At 38.3% G+C, this 15,404-nt stretch overlaps 1 protein-coding gene across 2 annotated transcripts; it reads right to left on the bottom strand.

The window, feature by feature from the left end:
- Window positions 1-1,156: 1,156 nt before the first annotated feature.
- On the bottom strand, window positions 1,157-15,028 carry LOC116262210 (ISWI chromatin-remodeling complex ATPase CHR11-like). Of its 2 annotated transcripts, none has more exons than XM_031641347.2 (25): window positions 14,622-15,027; window positions 13,870-13,998; window positions 13,290-13,396; window positions 12,250-12,362; window positions 11,196-11,293; window positions 9,846-10,025; window positions 9,019-9,240; window positions 8,410-8,544; window positions 8,034-8,316; window positions 7,880-7,953; window positions 7,143-7,363; window positions 6,965-7,052; window positions 6,753-6,846; window positions 6,470-6,658; window positions 6,252-6,283; window positions 6,031-6,107; window positions 5,833-5,922; window positions 5,669-5,738; window positions 5,504-5,561; window positions 4,561-4,619; window positions 4,314-4,479; window positions 3,484-3,662; window positions 3,172-3,387; window positions 2,196-2,303; window positions 1,157-1,778 (listed from the first exon to the last, which is right to left on the bottom strand). In XM_031641347.2, exons 1-25 carry the CDS (start codon window positions 14,931-14,933, stop codon window positions 1,758-1,760), a joined length of 3,321 nt encoding a protein of 1,106 aa, XP_031497207.1. In that variant the 5' UTR covers window positions 14,934-15,027; the 3' UTR covers window positions 1,157-1,757. The 2 variants fall into 2 exon arrangements, 1 of the variants encoding a protein (XP_031497207.1); XR_007574407.1 differs by lacking the exon at window positions 1,157-1,778 and adding an exon at window positions 2,450-2,638 and having other exon boundaries at window positions 14,622-15,028.
- Window positions 15,029-15,404: the final 376 nt, after the last annotated feature.

The following is a 15,404-nucleotide window of genomic DNA, read 5'->3' as shown; positions in this document are numbered from 1 at the left end:
AACGACTTCAAAGACACGACGGAGGCTGGAAAGCTACGTAAATTGTCAATTTGAAGAAACGGGTGACTGAAGGCCCGATTGAGGGCTACAATTCGGCATGTCGGTTTGTGCTATGAGGATGTACAGTGGTTGCTCACGTTTCAAAAACACTGAAATTGTAGTATAAAAATCCCCACGTAATTAATGGGGGGAATTCGGGCATCGCTTCAGCAGTGGGATGATCCTCTCTCGCGCAATGAAAGATTCTGCGCCCCCCATTCTGAATGGTAAACTATTGATATAGAATCCTGAAGAAGTCAAAGGCTGCCAGGTGAGTAATAATATTTTTTCATGCGCAGGATTACTTCCTTCTTTTTGGGTATAGGGATGTTCAAATTTAGGTTGAATCTACTGTTAGGCATATTTGACTTGATCGGATTTTTTTAAAAATCGGATTCAGACTTGGACTTGAATTTCTGAACATCAATCCTAATCAATATCTGTAAAACGAAACTGTAAATATAAAATTGGCTGAAACTCTATCGCGTCACGAACTCATGCACTTGAATCAAATCTCGTGTTCGAGTCCAGGTTTTTAGCATTTGGATCCGTTTTCTTAACAAAATCCAACTAAACAGGTTCAATCACCGAGCCATTGAGATTCTTATTTATGAAAACGATGTTCACGGTTAAGAATATGTATTATATCTATTTAAGAGAGCACATATCCAAAGGCCATGTTAGAAAAGCCACCGAGAGCATAAAGGCTCAGTTCCGTTTTTTCTTTTGTCCAAATGCTGTCATGCAAGCATCAAATGAATTTTAAGAAGGCTTTTGATCAGCACGAAAAGGTGAATTGAACAGGTGTGAGTTTTGTTATCCATGCATCCTGAGAACGAAGTCTGCAAAGGCTTAATTTCTGAACATGAGAAAAAAAAGGGGAACGAGAGAACCCCATGTTTCGAGTATTCTCCAGAAAATTCTCGACGGCCGTATAGAACCAAAAAAAATAAAAAACCCGAACCTTATTCATGCTATCAATTTCCCCAACAATCTTGAACATAAATCACAAGGCTAAAAGAACTTTCCAACGACAATGACCGCAGCACGTAAAAAAGTACTTCGGAGGCTCGGATGGGTTTCCAAAGGAGACCAAAGGTGGTTCAAAACCAAGTCAAAAAATCAAAACATATTCAAAGCCTCATCATTTCGCGAAAGAAATAAATGCACTATTTTTGTGAATACTGTGAAGGTGCATGCTTTGTAATCCTACTTATAAATAAGAATACAAAGGCCCATCGTCCAAACATTTCTGGCCAGCAAAACACATTTGGAGAGGCGACTCCCAACCTCAAACGAGGTAAACAGGGTCGCAGGCCTTAAATTGTTCATGACCAACTAACTGATGACAATGACGAAGATACAGCACCTCATTGGAAATAGGCTATGATAACAACGATATACATGGAGATTCCTATTGTTTTGCTATTAGGATATCAGTAAGTCGCACGCGCGAAGGAGATATCCTCTCCAAAATAGCGGATCATGTCAGAGTGAATTAAGTGCATCACGTCAAGCATGTGCCCCTCCCATTCAAGCCTTCACCACAAAAAGTAAGGACGATTCGCCAAAATTACGGGAAGGAGATGCCGCAGGATCAAACCCTTTAAGATTCATATGAACCAACCATCACAAGTATTCTGCTGATTGTCCCTGAATCTTTGGTAGTAAAATGCACTGGAAGCAGTGCAACATTTCTGCAAGGATCCACCTTGAAATCAAGATTTTCTTCTTCTACCCTGCATTATAGGAAGCAAGTTAAACATGAAAGACCATCCTTCGTTCACACAGTAAAACATACTATGTGCATTATTAGACAAATAGCAATATCAAGGCAGTGAACGTCAACTGGTTAAGTCCAATTAATTCAATAAATAATTCGGTTGGATTGAAATAAGTCTTGCCCTCGTAGAATCAAAATTAGTCGCATCATTTCTGTTGTTAGCATTGAAATCAATCTCCAACGTAAGGAAAATTTCCATGAGGCCAGACCGAAAAGAACAAGTTATCCGATACCAAATCTAAATTTGCCGCAACAACTGCAGCTGGAATCACATAAAACCTCAATTTCATATTGGAACTATAAGTTAACGTGTTGCACATGGTAAGATTAATAAGATAATTGCCAAATATGCTGCATACAGAGATGTACTTACTGAAGTCAAATAGTCGTCCATCACTGACTGCTTCCGCCTTTTCCCAGAAGTCGTTACAGACTCAATAGCTCCACCCCTTGCCATGGATCGCTTTGATGGTGTTAGGCTCTGAAAGCCAAGATAGAGCAACTAATCAGAGAAGGATATATACATCCATAGTTTAATACAAAAGTATAGACTATATAGAGAACATGCAGATCAAGTAATTGGCTAAGCCATTTATAAAAGTAGCATTTCTTATCCAACAGCTGTACTTTGAGCTATGCTGTACGGGCACTTCAAAAATATGAAGTGTCGATATCAAGCTGTGTCAACACCGACACTCATCAACACTCCACATTGAACAATGAAGTGTCCAGCAGGTGTGTCTTTTCCCACTTCTCGTTCCTTTCCTCCTATTCTCGCTCTCTCTTCCCTTTTCTTTTCTTCCCTCTCTCAACCGCCTGTTGAATAGCAGATTTTTAGTTAGCACTTTTTTATTTTTTGCTTGTAGAGTTTGTTATTTCTTTTTGCATTACACACACAGAGCCAGACACATTCACACACACACACACACACTCATAATATATATAGCCAGTCCAAGCATCTAATTTTTTAAGGTTTGCCCTGTCCAACACTCATACACGTGTCTGACACTGTCCGTGCAACATAGACTGAGTGGCAAAACAGATAAAAAAAAACTATTAGCTCGTCCATACTCAGCAAAAAAACAAAGTGGCCGGAAAAAAGTATCAGGTCATCTGTACTACAGTAACAAAAAATTGTTAAAAAAAAAAAACACGGGCACAGATTCAACATAGCAAGAAGACTACGAATACCATAGGAGTATCTATTGACAATTTGACAAAAAGATCGCCCACAAGCAAATCATCCAGGCCCCATTAGAATCTAAATTCCTATCAGAATAGGAAGGAAACATTTCAAATAATTAAATAAGCATTCAAAAAGCCTGAAAAGATATGGAAAAGGAATAAACCTTTGCAAGTTTCTTATCTTTTCGTGCCTGCCTTTCTCTTTCATCAAGCTCCTGATTTTCCTTTTCAACCAATCGAATAAGTGTATCACAGCGCCTTGCAAGTTCTTGTGTAGTTCGAGATTTAACAAACCAATCAAATCGGAACAAAGGAGACATGCGGAAAGCTGCTTTCAACTCATCCCAGTTCCCATAACCCAGCTTATGCACCATGCAGAGCTGCAATACCATGAAATTCATCCATCATGGAACGGCAGAGGAGGATTTCAATGTAAGATAATAACCAGTATGTAACAATTTGAATAAAAAACAAACCATAAAACGATCGCATTCCTCGTTGTATAGTTTTCCTTTATTCTGCCCATATTGTATCTTCAATTCCAGCCATGGATTTTTATAACGATCCAACTTCTTGCCAATCGCTTTCATTATTTCATCCTTCCGAGAAATTCTTGCCTCCCCTTTCTCAATACCCTTAATTATCTTGTCATAATCTAATGAAGAGAAAATAAGAAATCAAGAATCACCAAACAGGCACTTCTCTTAGCAAATGAATGGACTTAGCAGCAGCATCAGGTTCACAACAACAAAACCAATAGAGAATATCTGGTAATTGTAAGATAATACTAACATAAAACTCAAAAAAGATAAATCATAGCTCCCAAACTACATCAGTTGCATCGAATAAGCAACGCAAAGTGCCAGATCTAAAATTTGAAAGAACTAAATAAGAGTTCCAGTTTGACCATAACTTAAGCAAGTTGTTCTCTGGGGCATACGAACAAAGAAGACTGACACTAAGAATCTGCTTGAATGAGAAGACTACACCCTGATGCAATGCGTAATCTAAAATTTCTATATCCACACTTCATGCTGTTTCGAATATGAAAAAGTTTGTTTGAGAAGAATCCTCACATTTCACCACCCAAAACCCCACTAAGAACAATGGCATTGATAAGGCTGCAAATAAATTCAGAAGACAAAAGGATAAAATGTCTCACCACACCCCATAACTTGATATCTAATATAAAATGACTCATGACAACTTGTCCATCCGTTGAAACAATAATGTGTTTTACAAACAATAAAAGGATGACTAGTTATAATAACAACAACGAACCAGTGGAATGGTATTGGGCGCTTACCATTCAATTCCTTGTATCTCTCCTTAAATACCTTAGCATATCTTTCTACTTCCTCCTCTGCTTTACCTTCCATCTCAGAAGCAATATTTTTTATATCATTTCGCCCATACTTTTCGCATGCTCTAATGAAAGTATTAAAATCCCTCCTAGTCCATGTTGAGAAACCCTGAAATCCCATTAAAAAAATTTAGTTGCTATATAGCACTGAAAAACAGACATGCAACAAAAACAGCAATATCTGAATCACCTCTGCCAGTAGTTGCTCTTTCTCTTCTTGTTCCTCACCAGTGAGAGGCTCCCCAGTTTCTAAAATATATTACCAATATCAAACACTAATTTAGAAAAAAAAATAAAAAATTAAACCAGCAGTAGAAAGACTGTATAGTCCATGTGTGTGTGCACATTGAGATGGAGGGAAAAGAAATTCACATGGGACCTTATTTATGAAGCCATACACATAAAGCTAAAGAAGACCAGGTTCAAGGTTTGAAGGATACCATCAAGTACAACTGACACTAACCTGATTTACGAAGCCATATAAATCAAGCCAAAGAAAGACAGGGTTCAGAAAGGTTTCAGGGATACTAGCGAGTCCCATTTACATCCCTTAGGCAAGACAGAAAACTTGCATAAATAGATCAAAAGCAGTAGCTAGGCATATCTCAACTCTGGATATATTATCTGCCATCAAGGTCAAGCTTGCCAAGATAATCCCTGCCCATAGGAGTGGGCATCACTCCAAGAGCCTGCAGACCACCTGTGATCTGGCCCATTTCCAAAGGAACTGTAACTCCTATTTCAAAATCCTCCATGCCCCTCGGAAAAGAAGAAGGGGAGAGAGAAAGAGAGAGAGAGGCCCAAACATGAGCTGTCATCCATTCAACAGACGAGCAAGAAACACAGCCAAACAAATCACCAGTCTCCAAATGACTGGCTTAATTAAGCACCACAACCTTGAATTAACCCGATTTCCAGCTGCCTCATACTTTACCCAGCATGAAAAGACATCCTTTTATCAATGATTATGAGGTGTATTCTCATAAACACACTTCAACACTTCATCCTCAAATTGTCCAAGATTGTTTCAAGTCAAAACTCAAAAACACCATAAAGCATTTATACAATCAACAACACGATCAAGTTTCAAGAAGATAATGTGCATAGAGTGAAAATTCTAATGCAAAGACTACCTTCAACATCATCCCCCTCTCCAATTGTGTCCTTCAACTGATTCTTTTGATGAGTGGACTACAAAGTTAAAATTGAGACAAGGTCAAAAAGTCATTGTGCATTGTCTCACAATTAGAAGGGGGAAAAAAATCCCTCTGATTGATGGAAGTGTTTAAAATACATACCATAAGGAAGCGCACTTCTTTTTCATATAGTTCATTTAGTCTCTGTGTGTTGAAGAATTGAAAATCATGCCTAAAATAAGAAAAGTTAATTACAGATTTCAATGGCCATTTTCAGACCCTAAGAAAAAGGGGGAAAACTATGCAAAATAGACTGGAAAACTTACAATTGCGGCATACGAGGAATTCGAGGTTCCCTGGGCTTTGATGGGCCACCTTGACGCAATGCTTGCTTGAAGTAATCAGATTCTGAATAGCTAATTAAGAATCACAAGACGTAAATTTGATGGTCAACCACATGACACAAATTTGATGTCTTGGAATTAAGTTACTAATGAAGCACAACCATCAATAAGTCTACTTACTTTCGCTTGCGCTCCCGTTTAGGTGGCTCAATCCAATTCTCACTAACAAGCTTCTTCAAGTCAACCTTATTATCATCCTTCATTAACACAGATTACAAAAATTTAATAACCAGTATTAGAAAATATAACAACTAATCATCTAATAGGCTGGAGAAGAAGTATAGATGTAATGGTCAGGCAATGCAAAGAAGTGAATGTGGTTTGCAGAAAAAGGACAATACCTTTTCATCATCAAAGTCATATAATTCAGCAGCTGCCACAAGACAACATTAAGTCAACATATGTCATCTGAATGCCTCCACTATAGGGAGCTCCAATTCAAAAATGAGTAAAACATGGAGAAATGAACTAAACAAGTAACTTGGAGGGGTTTTTTTTTCTTTGGGGTGGGGAGGGAATGGGGGGACAGTTTGCAACAGAAGTAGGAAATTTGACATACTGTCATCCATCTTAAACTTTATGGCATCTTCAGTGAATTTCTTCATCTTTGCATCAAGCTCTGCTGTAGCTTCTTCACCTTTGGCAATAATTCTATCAATATCTTCATCAGTGATCGTGCTATCTTTGGAACTGAAGACCATTTCCGCACCAAACCTCACCATTTGGAGCAATTCATCCTTATTAACGGCTGCAATAACAGCAAAATGAAAAATAAGGCCATCTCAACCTCAAAATTAATCAATAATTGTCAAAAACAAAAATAAAAAAATAAAAATGCATACTTTTTTGCTCTGCCAATCGACCTTGCTGAATAACCAAAGCGTCAAGTGCAAGCTTTTTGTAGGCCCTCTCTATCACTTTCTCTTCTATTGTATACTGCAATTGAGCAGAACTAAATACTGAGGAAAGTGCCACAATAATGTAATTTCAGACAACATTATAGCAAGTATTATGCAGGAGATCGGAATATCACAAAACAATATGGAAAACCAACCTCCGTACAAAAACGGAACACCTGAACTTCTTTTTTCTGACCAATCCTGTGAGCACGATCTTGAGCTTGCAGATCAACTTGAGGATTCCTGATAAATATCATGTTAGAACTTTCTATACTTTTATCCACAACCAGTAACAGACAGTGAAGCCAGTTCAATATAATACACAAGCCATACCAATCACTATCATAGAGAATCACAACATCTGCAGTAGCAAGATTTATCCCCAAACCACCTGCTCTAGTAGAAAGCAAAAAGACAAATTTATCACTTCCAGGCTTATTAAAAGTCTCAATGGAAGCATCTCGATCTTCACCGCCAGTATTCCCATCAATACGGCAATATAAATAACCCCGAAACATAAGATAGTCTTCCAGGATATCCAACAGCCTTGTCATCTTCAAAAGAAAAAAAAAGAAGTATAAGAATCCAGTGTCAAGTACATTTGCAAAGCAGATAGCAAGCCTTATCTACTGGAAAAAAGAAAGGAAATGAAATGAAATATGAACATGGATTACAATCAAGTTGTGAAACTGAAGGATGATGTCAGCCATGAAATCTACAAAGTACAAACATTCCATGTGTTACGAAAAATGACTCCAAAGACAGGACTTTTACATTGAAGGATAGTAAAGAAATAAAGGACGTGTTTTCATGATTCAAAAGAGAGGACAATTTCAACTGTAGTAGCAAAGAAAATTCGATATTCATATATAGAAAACTGGAATGAAAAGAAACCTCGTCCATCAATCTACACATGATAGATATCTAATACACAAAACTAATGAAACAGCCTAGATCTGCAAGGGATCCTTGCCATTTTTTAATGTATAACAGATTGAATCCTAACCCGATTCCCGACATGGCTAGCTGTCCCAGATCCAACAGCTTAAGTCCCTAAGAATAAATATTACCTGTGAAAATATTAAAACCCGTGAGTCCCGCTCTTTTAGCTTTGGAAGCAGCTTGTCAAGAAGAACCATTTTGCCTATGAACAGAGAAAACAAAATGTAAGTAAACAAACAAACATAAACATCCATTAAAATCATTATGAATACCAAATACTACCTGCATTCGTAATGAGATGCTCTCCTGTGGTATAAGGTGGACCAGGTTCAGCTCCTTGGAAAAGATATGGATGATTACAACATTTGCGCAACTGCATAGCTATATTAAGAAGACGTTTGCGTTCTCCCCCAGCATTGACAACTTCTAGATCCTTCTGAAGCAATGCCCTATAGTACTGCTTCTGTAACTGAGACATGCCAACCTTGAGAATGGTTTCCTTTTTTGGTGGTAGTCCCTTTTCAACATCAGACTTCAGTCTCCGAAGAAGGAAGGGTCGAAGCACCTTAAAGACAGACATTAACAAACAACATTAGTGGAGAAGTTCAAAGTATAACACTAGAACCTAGATAACACGAGTGATAAAGTCAAATACTACCTTGTGGAGCTGTTGAACGACCTCTTGTTGATCACTTTCACCAGAAATTTGAAACCATTCATCAAAAGTCTCAGCAGAGCTGAATATCTCTGGGAGAAGAAAATTAAGAAGCGACCACAACTCATGGAGATTGTTCTGCATTTAAGAGAAGCAGCATTGAACAATTTCATAATTTTAAGGATAGTAAACCCCCGTAATAAACGAAGGCAGTGATATAATCAAGTGAAAGCAGCAGTGGTTTCTACCTAAATATCAAAGTAGCATGCATGACCTATAAGGCTTCTGAACCAAAAACATACAGATATTCCAGATGCGCTACTCTAAGAAACTCAAAAAGAAACAAGCATTCAACAAGATGCATTATAAACAGTAAACTTGATATGCATATCCTAATAAACCAATAGAAATAGACCACATATATCCTACCAAAATTAGTATCATGATGAATACTGATAACTAAGTTCCTACGACATTCATAACCACCGGAACCAATGTGCAACAAAATGATATACCATAATGTCAATGATGTGCCTACCTTCACCAAGCACAAAAATACACAGAGCCTATAGATGAATCAGATCCAAGAAATATAGAAAGGGATGATCATACCTGAAGGGGAGTTCCTGTGATTAAAAGGCGGTAATTGGTATTATAGAGTCTCATTGTTTTGGACAAAAGGGAATTCTCATTTTTAATGCGGTGAGCCTCATCAATTATAACGTAACGCCAGCTAAACCGACGCAAGCACGATTTCTCTTTAATAGCCATCTCAAAGCTGGTCACACATACATCAAAATGCCCAGCCACTAAAAGATTCTCACGAATATGCCTCTGCAAAAGCAACAACGAACCATTCTTAGATATCATTTAGCATAAAAGTAATTTGTTAATCTTCCACTCCCCTCCTCTCTCTCTCTCTCTCTCTCAATCTCTCTCTAACATATATGGGAAATGAAGTAAACCAATCACTCCTTGGGACTGGTCACTTAGGTCTCTTCCCCTCCCTAGGATAGACCAATTCTATGGTGAGGAGGATGAAACAAGAAAGAGAGGAGAGAGGAGAGAGTGAAAGATAAATAGGAAGTGAAATAACCAAGTCCAAAATCGGGCTGTCAACCCAGAACTCATATATTATAGAGAGACAGAGAGAGAATACCGGTGGGTAGGACGAGTTAAGCATTAATCTCCCAGATCTTCATTCCTTTCAAAAAAAAGTCCTAGTACTTACCTGGTAACTATCTTCCTTTCAAAAAGGTAGACATCTGGACCCTAAGATGAGGCCATCTAGGGATCCAGATTCTCATTGGTAGGACAAGCAAAATACTTGAGTGGACCAACCCATTTCCCATCTACAAGGACACGCACTGGACAAGAGTATGAAGTAGAACAAATTACAAAGAACTAAAAAATGCATCCCAGTAAACCCAGTTCCTTACCCTTTCTTCTGGATTACCGAGAAACTTAACAGCCCGTAGAACTGGACAAAAACGCCGAATCTCCCTCATCCAATTACCAAGAGTTGATTTTGGTGCAACAACCAAATGAGGGCCAGTGATTCCTCTAAACTCGTGTAAGTAACCAAGAAGAGAAATAGTTTGCAAAGTTTTGCCAAGACCCTGAATACAACAAAAAAAAAAAAAGATAGTCCCAAGTTTGGTAAGTATAGCATTTTCCTTCATGAAAATACAGAACTGCAAAGGTAATAAAAACCATAATCATGGACAAAATTCAGCATGATCACATACAAGAACACATTACACTTTTACATATCAAATGGACAGGATAATAGACAAATTTACATCAATGTATTTATCTATCATGCACGCAAGCAAGTGTACACACCGACATGTACATATTGTCACACACAAATGATCCATACAGATCATAGTCGCAAATATCATGCTTGGGTTTTTATCAGTGAGGTTTCCTCATATGTTTTTCAGCAAAGTTGTTTTTCTCACGAAGATTTTGGGACAATCTAGGCAAATTCTTGAAATCCTAGAAATGAGGTAAAAATAAACCAATTGAACAACTAAAAAGAAGACGTTAAAAAACTAGATAAAATGTTAAAATAATGTCTTAATTATGATAAGGATGATAATAAATAATTTAATTTAAGCTTAAAGGTGAATCCATGATGGCACTAACTTTAAAAAAGAGAAAAACAAATAAACAAGAAAAGGACAGGAAAACCATGATAAATATATTTTTTACATTTTTTAGAAAAGACATTGTTTCAGAATTTTTCATTTTTATTAATTTTCTTGTTAATATTGCAATACTTTTTGCTGTGATACAGATTATTTGCGTCACTTACAGAGAAAAAGGCATGAATTCCAACTTAATTGTGATTACGTCATTAACAAACTTAATTACTTTATTATGGTCCATAAAAAATATAATAGGAACAGAAAAGTAATTATCAGGGGGGAAAATGGTACAGCAACAGTGGCCAAAACTATGTGTGTTTTTCAACAGGGACTGAGCCAAGGGGAGGAAACAGGGGCTAGGCCACAGCTCCCCTCAAATTTTGAAAACTAAAATTTCACCTGTTATCATCTTTAAGCCCCAGTTAAAATTTTGAAAACCATAATGGGCCCCCATGGCAAGAATTTCAAAAGGTCAATTTAATTCATGCATCCACTTGAATTTTTGTTGTTTCTTGAGCCTTTCCCCTTCCAAGATTTTTTTAATGCCATGTCTTCCTTCTTCCCCTTGCCTTAAGATGGAAAAGCAACATAAGTCTAGATAAACATATTCACAAACAGAATAGGAACAACAATTACCATTTCATCAGCAAGAATTCCATTGATGCCGTTTTCATACAAGCGTATCAACCAATTCAACCCAGCAAGCTGGTAATCCCTCATTTTTCCTTTTATACCTGAAGATAGAAATATAACCTTTAATTTTCCACGTGTGCACATTAATATAAAATTAAATGAATATCATTTGTATATCTACAGAAAGCAATCAAGCATAAAACTACTCAAACAAGAAACTGAAGCATAAAGGCAAATAGAAAACACAAATAAAAGACATTACTATGTCACACTGAAGAGGGCAATATTGTGTGAACCATACAACACAGGGCTGCACGGTATGATATGTATGATTATGATGTATCGTAGCTTTTATTATGGGTGATCATTACAGCTTTCTAACTAGTTAAAAGGGTGCCACATTTCGTATAATATGGTGCAAATGCACCCCATATCGTATGATATGGATGCAGCAGAGAAAAGGGGGAAGATGATTCCCGATTTTAAATTTTGGATTTTAGCCTAACCATAGAGAGTTGAGTGCAGGACCATAATCATTAGCTTGCACAATGAATACTTTGATTATATATATATATATATATATATATATATATATATATATATATATATATATATATATATATATCCAGGGAGAATGATTTTTTTAAATCTTGTGCTACTAAAGCCATCGCCAAAGATGGGTCCCATCGCTAAAAACCGTGGCAAAGTAGCTGCCATCACCAATGCATCTCTTGCCGCGTTTTCTAGTAATACAAAACTTAAAACAAAAAAAACAACCATCTGGCCACAGAAGCAGTGGGTTGTTTTCAAATTGTCATGTATATAGCTTTCAGAAGATTGTTGTGTCAAATGTCAAAAGCTTCAAGTGTGCAAACTCACTTGTAACTCTTTTCCCTAAATCATGTTAAGCAACACAGCCTTGTGAACACTTATTTTGTAGCATCTACAGTCGTTATAACATTAGGAAAAGTTGCAAACTATCTTCAAACATAAAAAAATTGATCAACCTACAGAATAGGAAGATAGTCATATTTCATGCTGAAAAGATAAAACTCACATGAAGGCTGTGCAACAAGTCGTGTGCTCCCAGCACCAACAAAAGCATCCTCTTCCTCCTTAAGGTATTCTTCATCTTCCTCCTCCTCAGTTACCTTTGAAGCATGTCGACCCCTTCAAAAGAACAAGGGAGAGCACCATCCACCAATAAAGAGAAAGAAAGAGCTTCAGTGACTGAATCGAGCATTAACACAAGAAATATTACGGTAACTCTAAATGTGCAGAGCCAGAGAAAGAAAATATCCATCCAGAAACACAATTGCAATGGAAAATCAAACTTGAAGAAACCGTGACATAATGGATAATTTTTTATAAGAAAATGGACCGATATGTCAAAAATATTATACTATTTGAGTATTTTCAAAAAATAATATCTTTTTAGACACTTACCTGTTGTTGATTTGGTCATTTAACATTCATAAATTTTTAACCCTGTTCATATTTTGTTCCCATCTCCAACAACAAAACATAACCATCGCTGAACCCTTTCTTTGTTCTTATTTACTCTTGTATTCTATGGTCAGAATCCTCTCAAGATATGTCAACACTCAAGAAGCCTAAAATGTCACTCTTTTGTTTAGAGTTATGCCTATCACACAGAAATGTGGATATGGGTGAGTTGCAGGTCTAGGACATGCATGTATGTGTGCAAAACACAAGATAGATGTGGGAATGGTGCCATATTTTAATACAAAAGCAAACATTGTGTGCACACCACTGAGTCATCATAACCAACTTTAAGGGCATTTGAGGCACTTCACAGAATCACATGTCTAATGCTTGAATTTTGCGAGTTAGTAAAGCAACCAGACATTGACCAGCACCCAATGAAGGGGAGAGATGGCATGGTGACCTCCTTAAAGCATTTGCATAATGCTGCGCCAATATAACATCATGGCAGACATGTAGAACCGTATCATACAGGAGCCCGCATTGGCTTTATTGGCTTAATGAATGAAATAGAATTGCTTAATGAGTCAGCAAAAAATCACACTGTGTTCTTTGATAATACCCAATTCATGGGCATATGCTCTCCATTACCTGCCCTTAGGTTTTTTCTCTGACTCAGACTGTGAACCTTTTGCAAAATGTGCAAATATTTCTGTCTGCTGTAAAAGATACTTCAAACGACCCTTGCCTTTGTTGTTCTGCAAGAAAAGCAAATGCATTAGATGAGTTTGTCTTATGATGTGGGAAAAAGGCAGCAGGCTATGACCCAAATTTTCTAATTGGTTCAAAATATGTATAGCAGCCTAAGCAATAATAACAAGACAGAGACAGCTTTATATAATCAACCACATAAACCAAGAAAGGCTGTTCAATAATGCAAATGCACCAGCGATATAATAAACATCACTTGAGAAGTCTCTGAGAATTTCTCTGAAGCTCTACAGCTGCACAGATGACCAGAGCAGGACAACTAACACTGTGGAGATAACCCAGTCTCCCACAAACAAGGTGGCATAGTTCGAAACCACGTCCCATTTTCTTTTTTCTTTTTTTTTTCCCCGTTTGCTGGCTTGCTCAATCTATCGTGGGCAGAGACATGTTTGCAACTCTATATGTGTTATATGCTAAGAAGAAGAAAACATAAATGCAGCAGATAAATATGACAGAATACCATGTCCGCATCAATAGCTGCATTTTGTCTATCCAGTATCTCTTGAAATTTCTGTTTCTTCAGCCGCAGCATCTCCCTCAGCCTAGCCCTTTCACGTTTTCCGACATCCTCCGAAGACCGTTTCCCATCCTACGACAACATCGAGTGTCAATATTCTGCGATGTATGATTCGTAAGAAATGTTCTTGAGATAAAAAAATGTTCGACCAAAGAATAAGCAATGCACCACCAATCTCACGCTTATACGAGTATCGCTTATAAATAGATAGCTAATAGTGAACAAGATGCAACGAAGTAGTTGTCCTCGTACATATACCTTAATACCAATTTAAAAATAAAAAAATAAACAGCGTCGTACGATAGTAGCTGGGTTTGGTAAAATTCACGCTGTAGGAAACAGAAGAGTAACGAATAGAAATCAATAAGCTCTACATTAATTTTGGAAAATTAACGGCAACACTGAAATTATACAAGATTTTACAAGAACCTAAAATTCATAAATTCTTTTGGTCGTGATTCCAATACAATGGAAAAGTGAAAATTGCAGACCGAACAAGATCCGCGGACAATGTGCTATAAAAGTTCTGCGCTGTCAAAAAGCAGACGAATATCAGACAACCTAAGCACGTGAGTTATACGCATTACGTGAAGAGGCAAAAAATGATGCGTGAACAGATGGAAAGCATGCAACAATATAAGAAAAAAAAGAAGCAAGAAAACGGAAAAGGGAAAAACTCGAAGACGAACGACCACCTCTTCTCCCTCCCCGTCGTCCTCCGTCTCGCTCCTCTTGCCATCTCCATCCCCGTCCTCGCTCTCGGCCGATTCATTGACCGTCTCCTCGTCTTCGTCCTCACCGGGACCAGCCGTCCTACCCACCGCCTCTAGCTCCTCCTCATCCTCCTCTTCCGCGACCGCGGCTTCCTCCTCGTCCTCCTCCTCCTCCTCCTCGTTCTTCCTCTCCGAGTCCTCTCCTTCGGACGATCCGCCGTCGGATCCATCGCGGGAAGGTGTTTCTTCCTCCTCCTCGTCGGACAACGGCCGGGATTTCTTCGGATTGGCCATGGCGGAAACCCTAGCGAACTCGAAGAACCCGATCGGAGAAAAAGAGAGGGAAATCGGGACTCGTTTAACACACGGGTGACTCCTTTTCGAGGAGAGGGGCACGCACTGGTATTTATAGCTGGGCCGATACGTCGGGAAAAATAAAATGATTTTGGTGAACTGCTTCCCGCCAAGTCCTTCGTTGTGGGAAACCATGAACTGGGGATTCGCGTCGTCACGGTTCGACTCGAACCGCGAACCAGACACGACGAGGGCAGGCAACCGGTCGGTCGGCGGGTCCGGCCCCATTCTGATCGGGTTTGGCTTGGGCTCGTTAGTTACCCGGACCTTCTATGAGACCGGCCGTAGAATCGCAGACATCATCATACATCCAATGCCCTTCTCTATGTTTGCTTTGGCGCAAGTCACTCAAACATTATATGAAGTGAACGTATGTGAGATGTATCGAGCTGGTGCGGTGAATTTCCCATA

Source organism: Nymphaea colorata, chromosome 10 (assembly GCF_008831285.2).
Source record: "Nymphaea colorata isolate Beijing-Zhang1983 chromosome 10, ASM883128v2, whole genome shotgun sequence".
Lineage (NCBI taxonomy): Eukaryota > Viridiplantae > Streptophyta > Magnoliopsida > Nymphaeales > Nymphaeaceae > Nymphaea > Nymphaea colorata.
The sequence above is the reverse complement of the archived record's forward strand: the minus strand, read 5'-3'. Positions and strand labels throughout refer to the sequence as shown.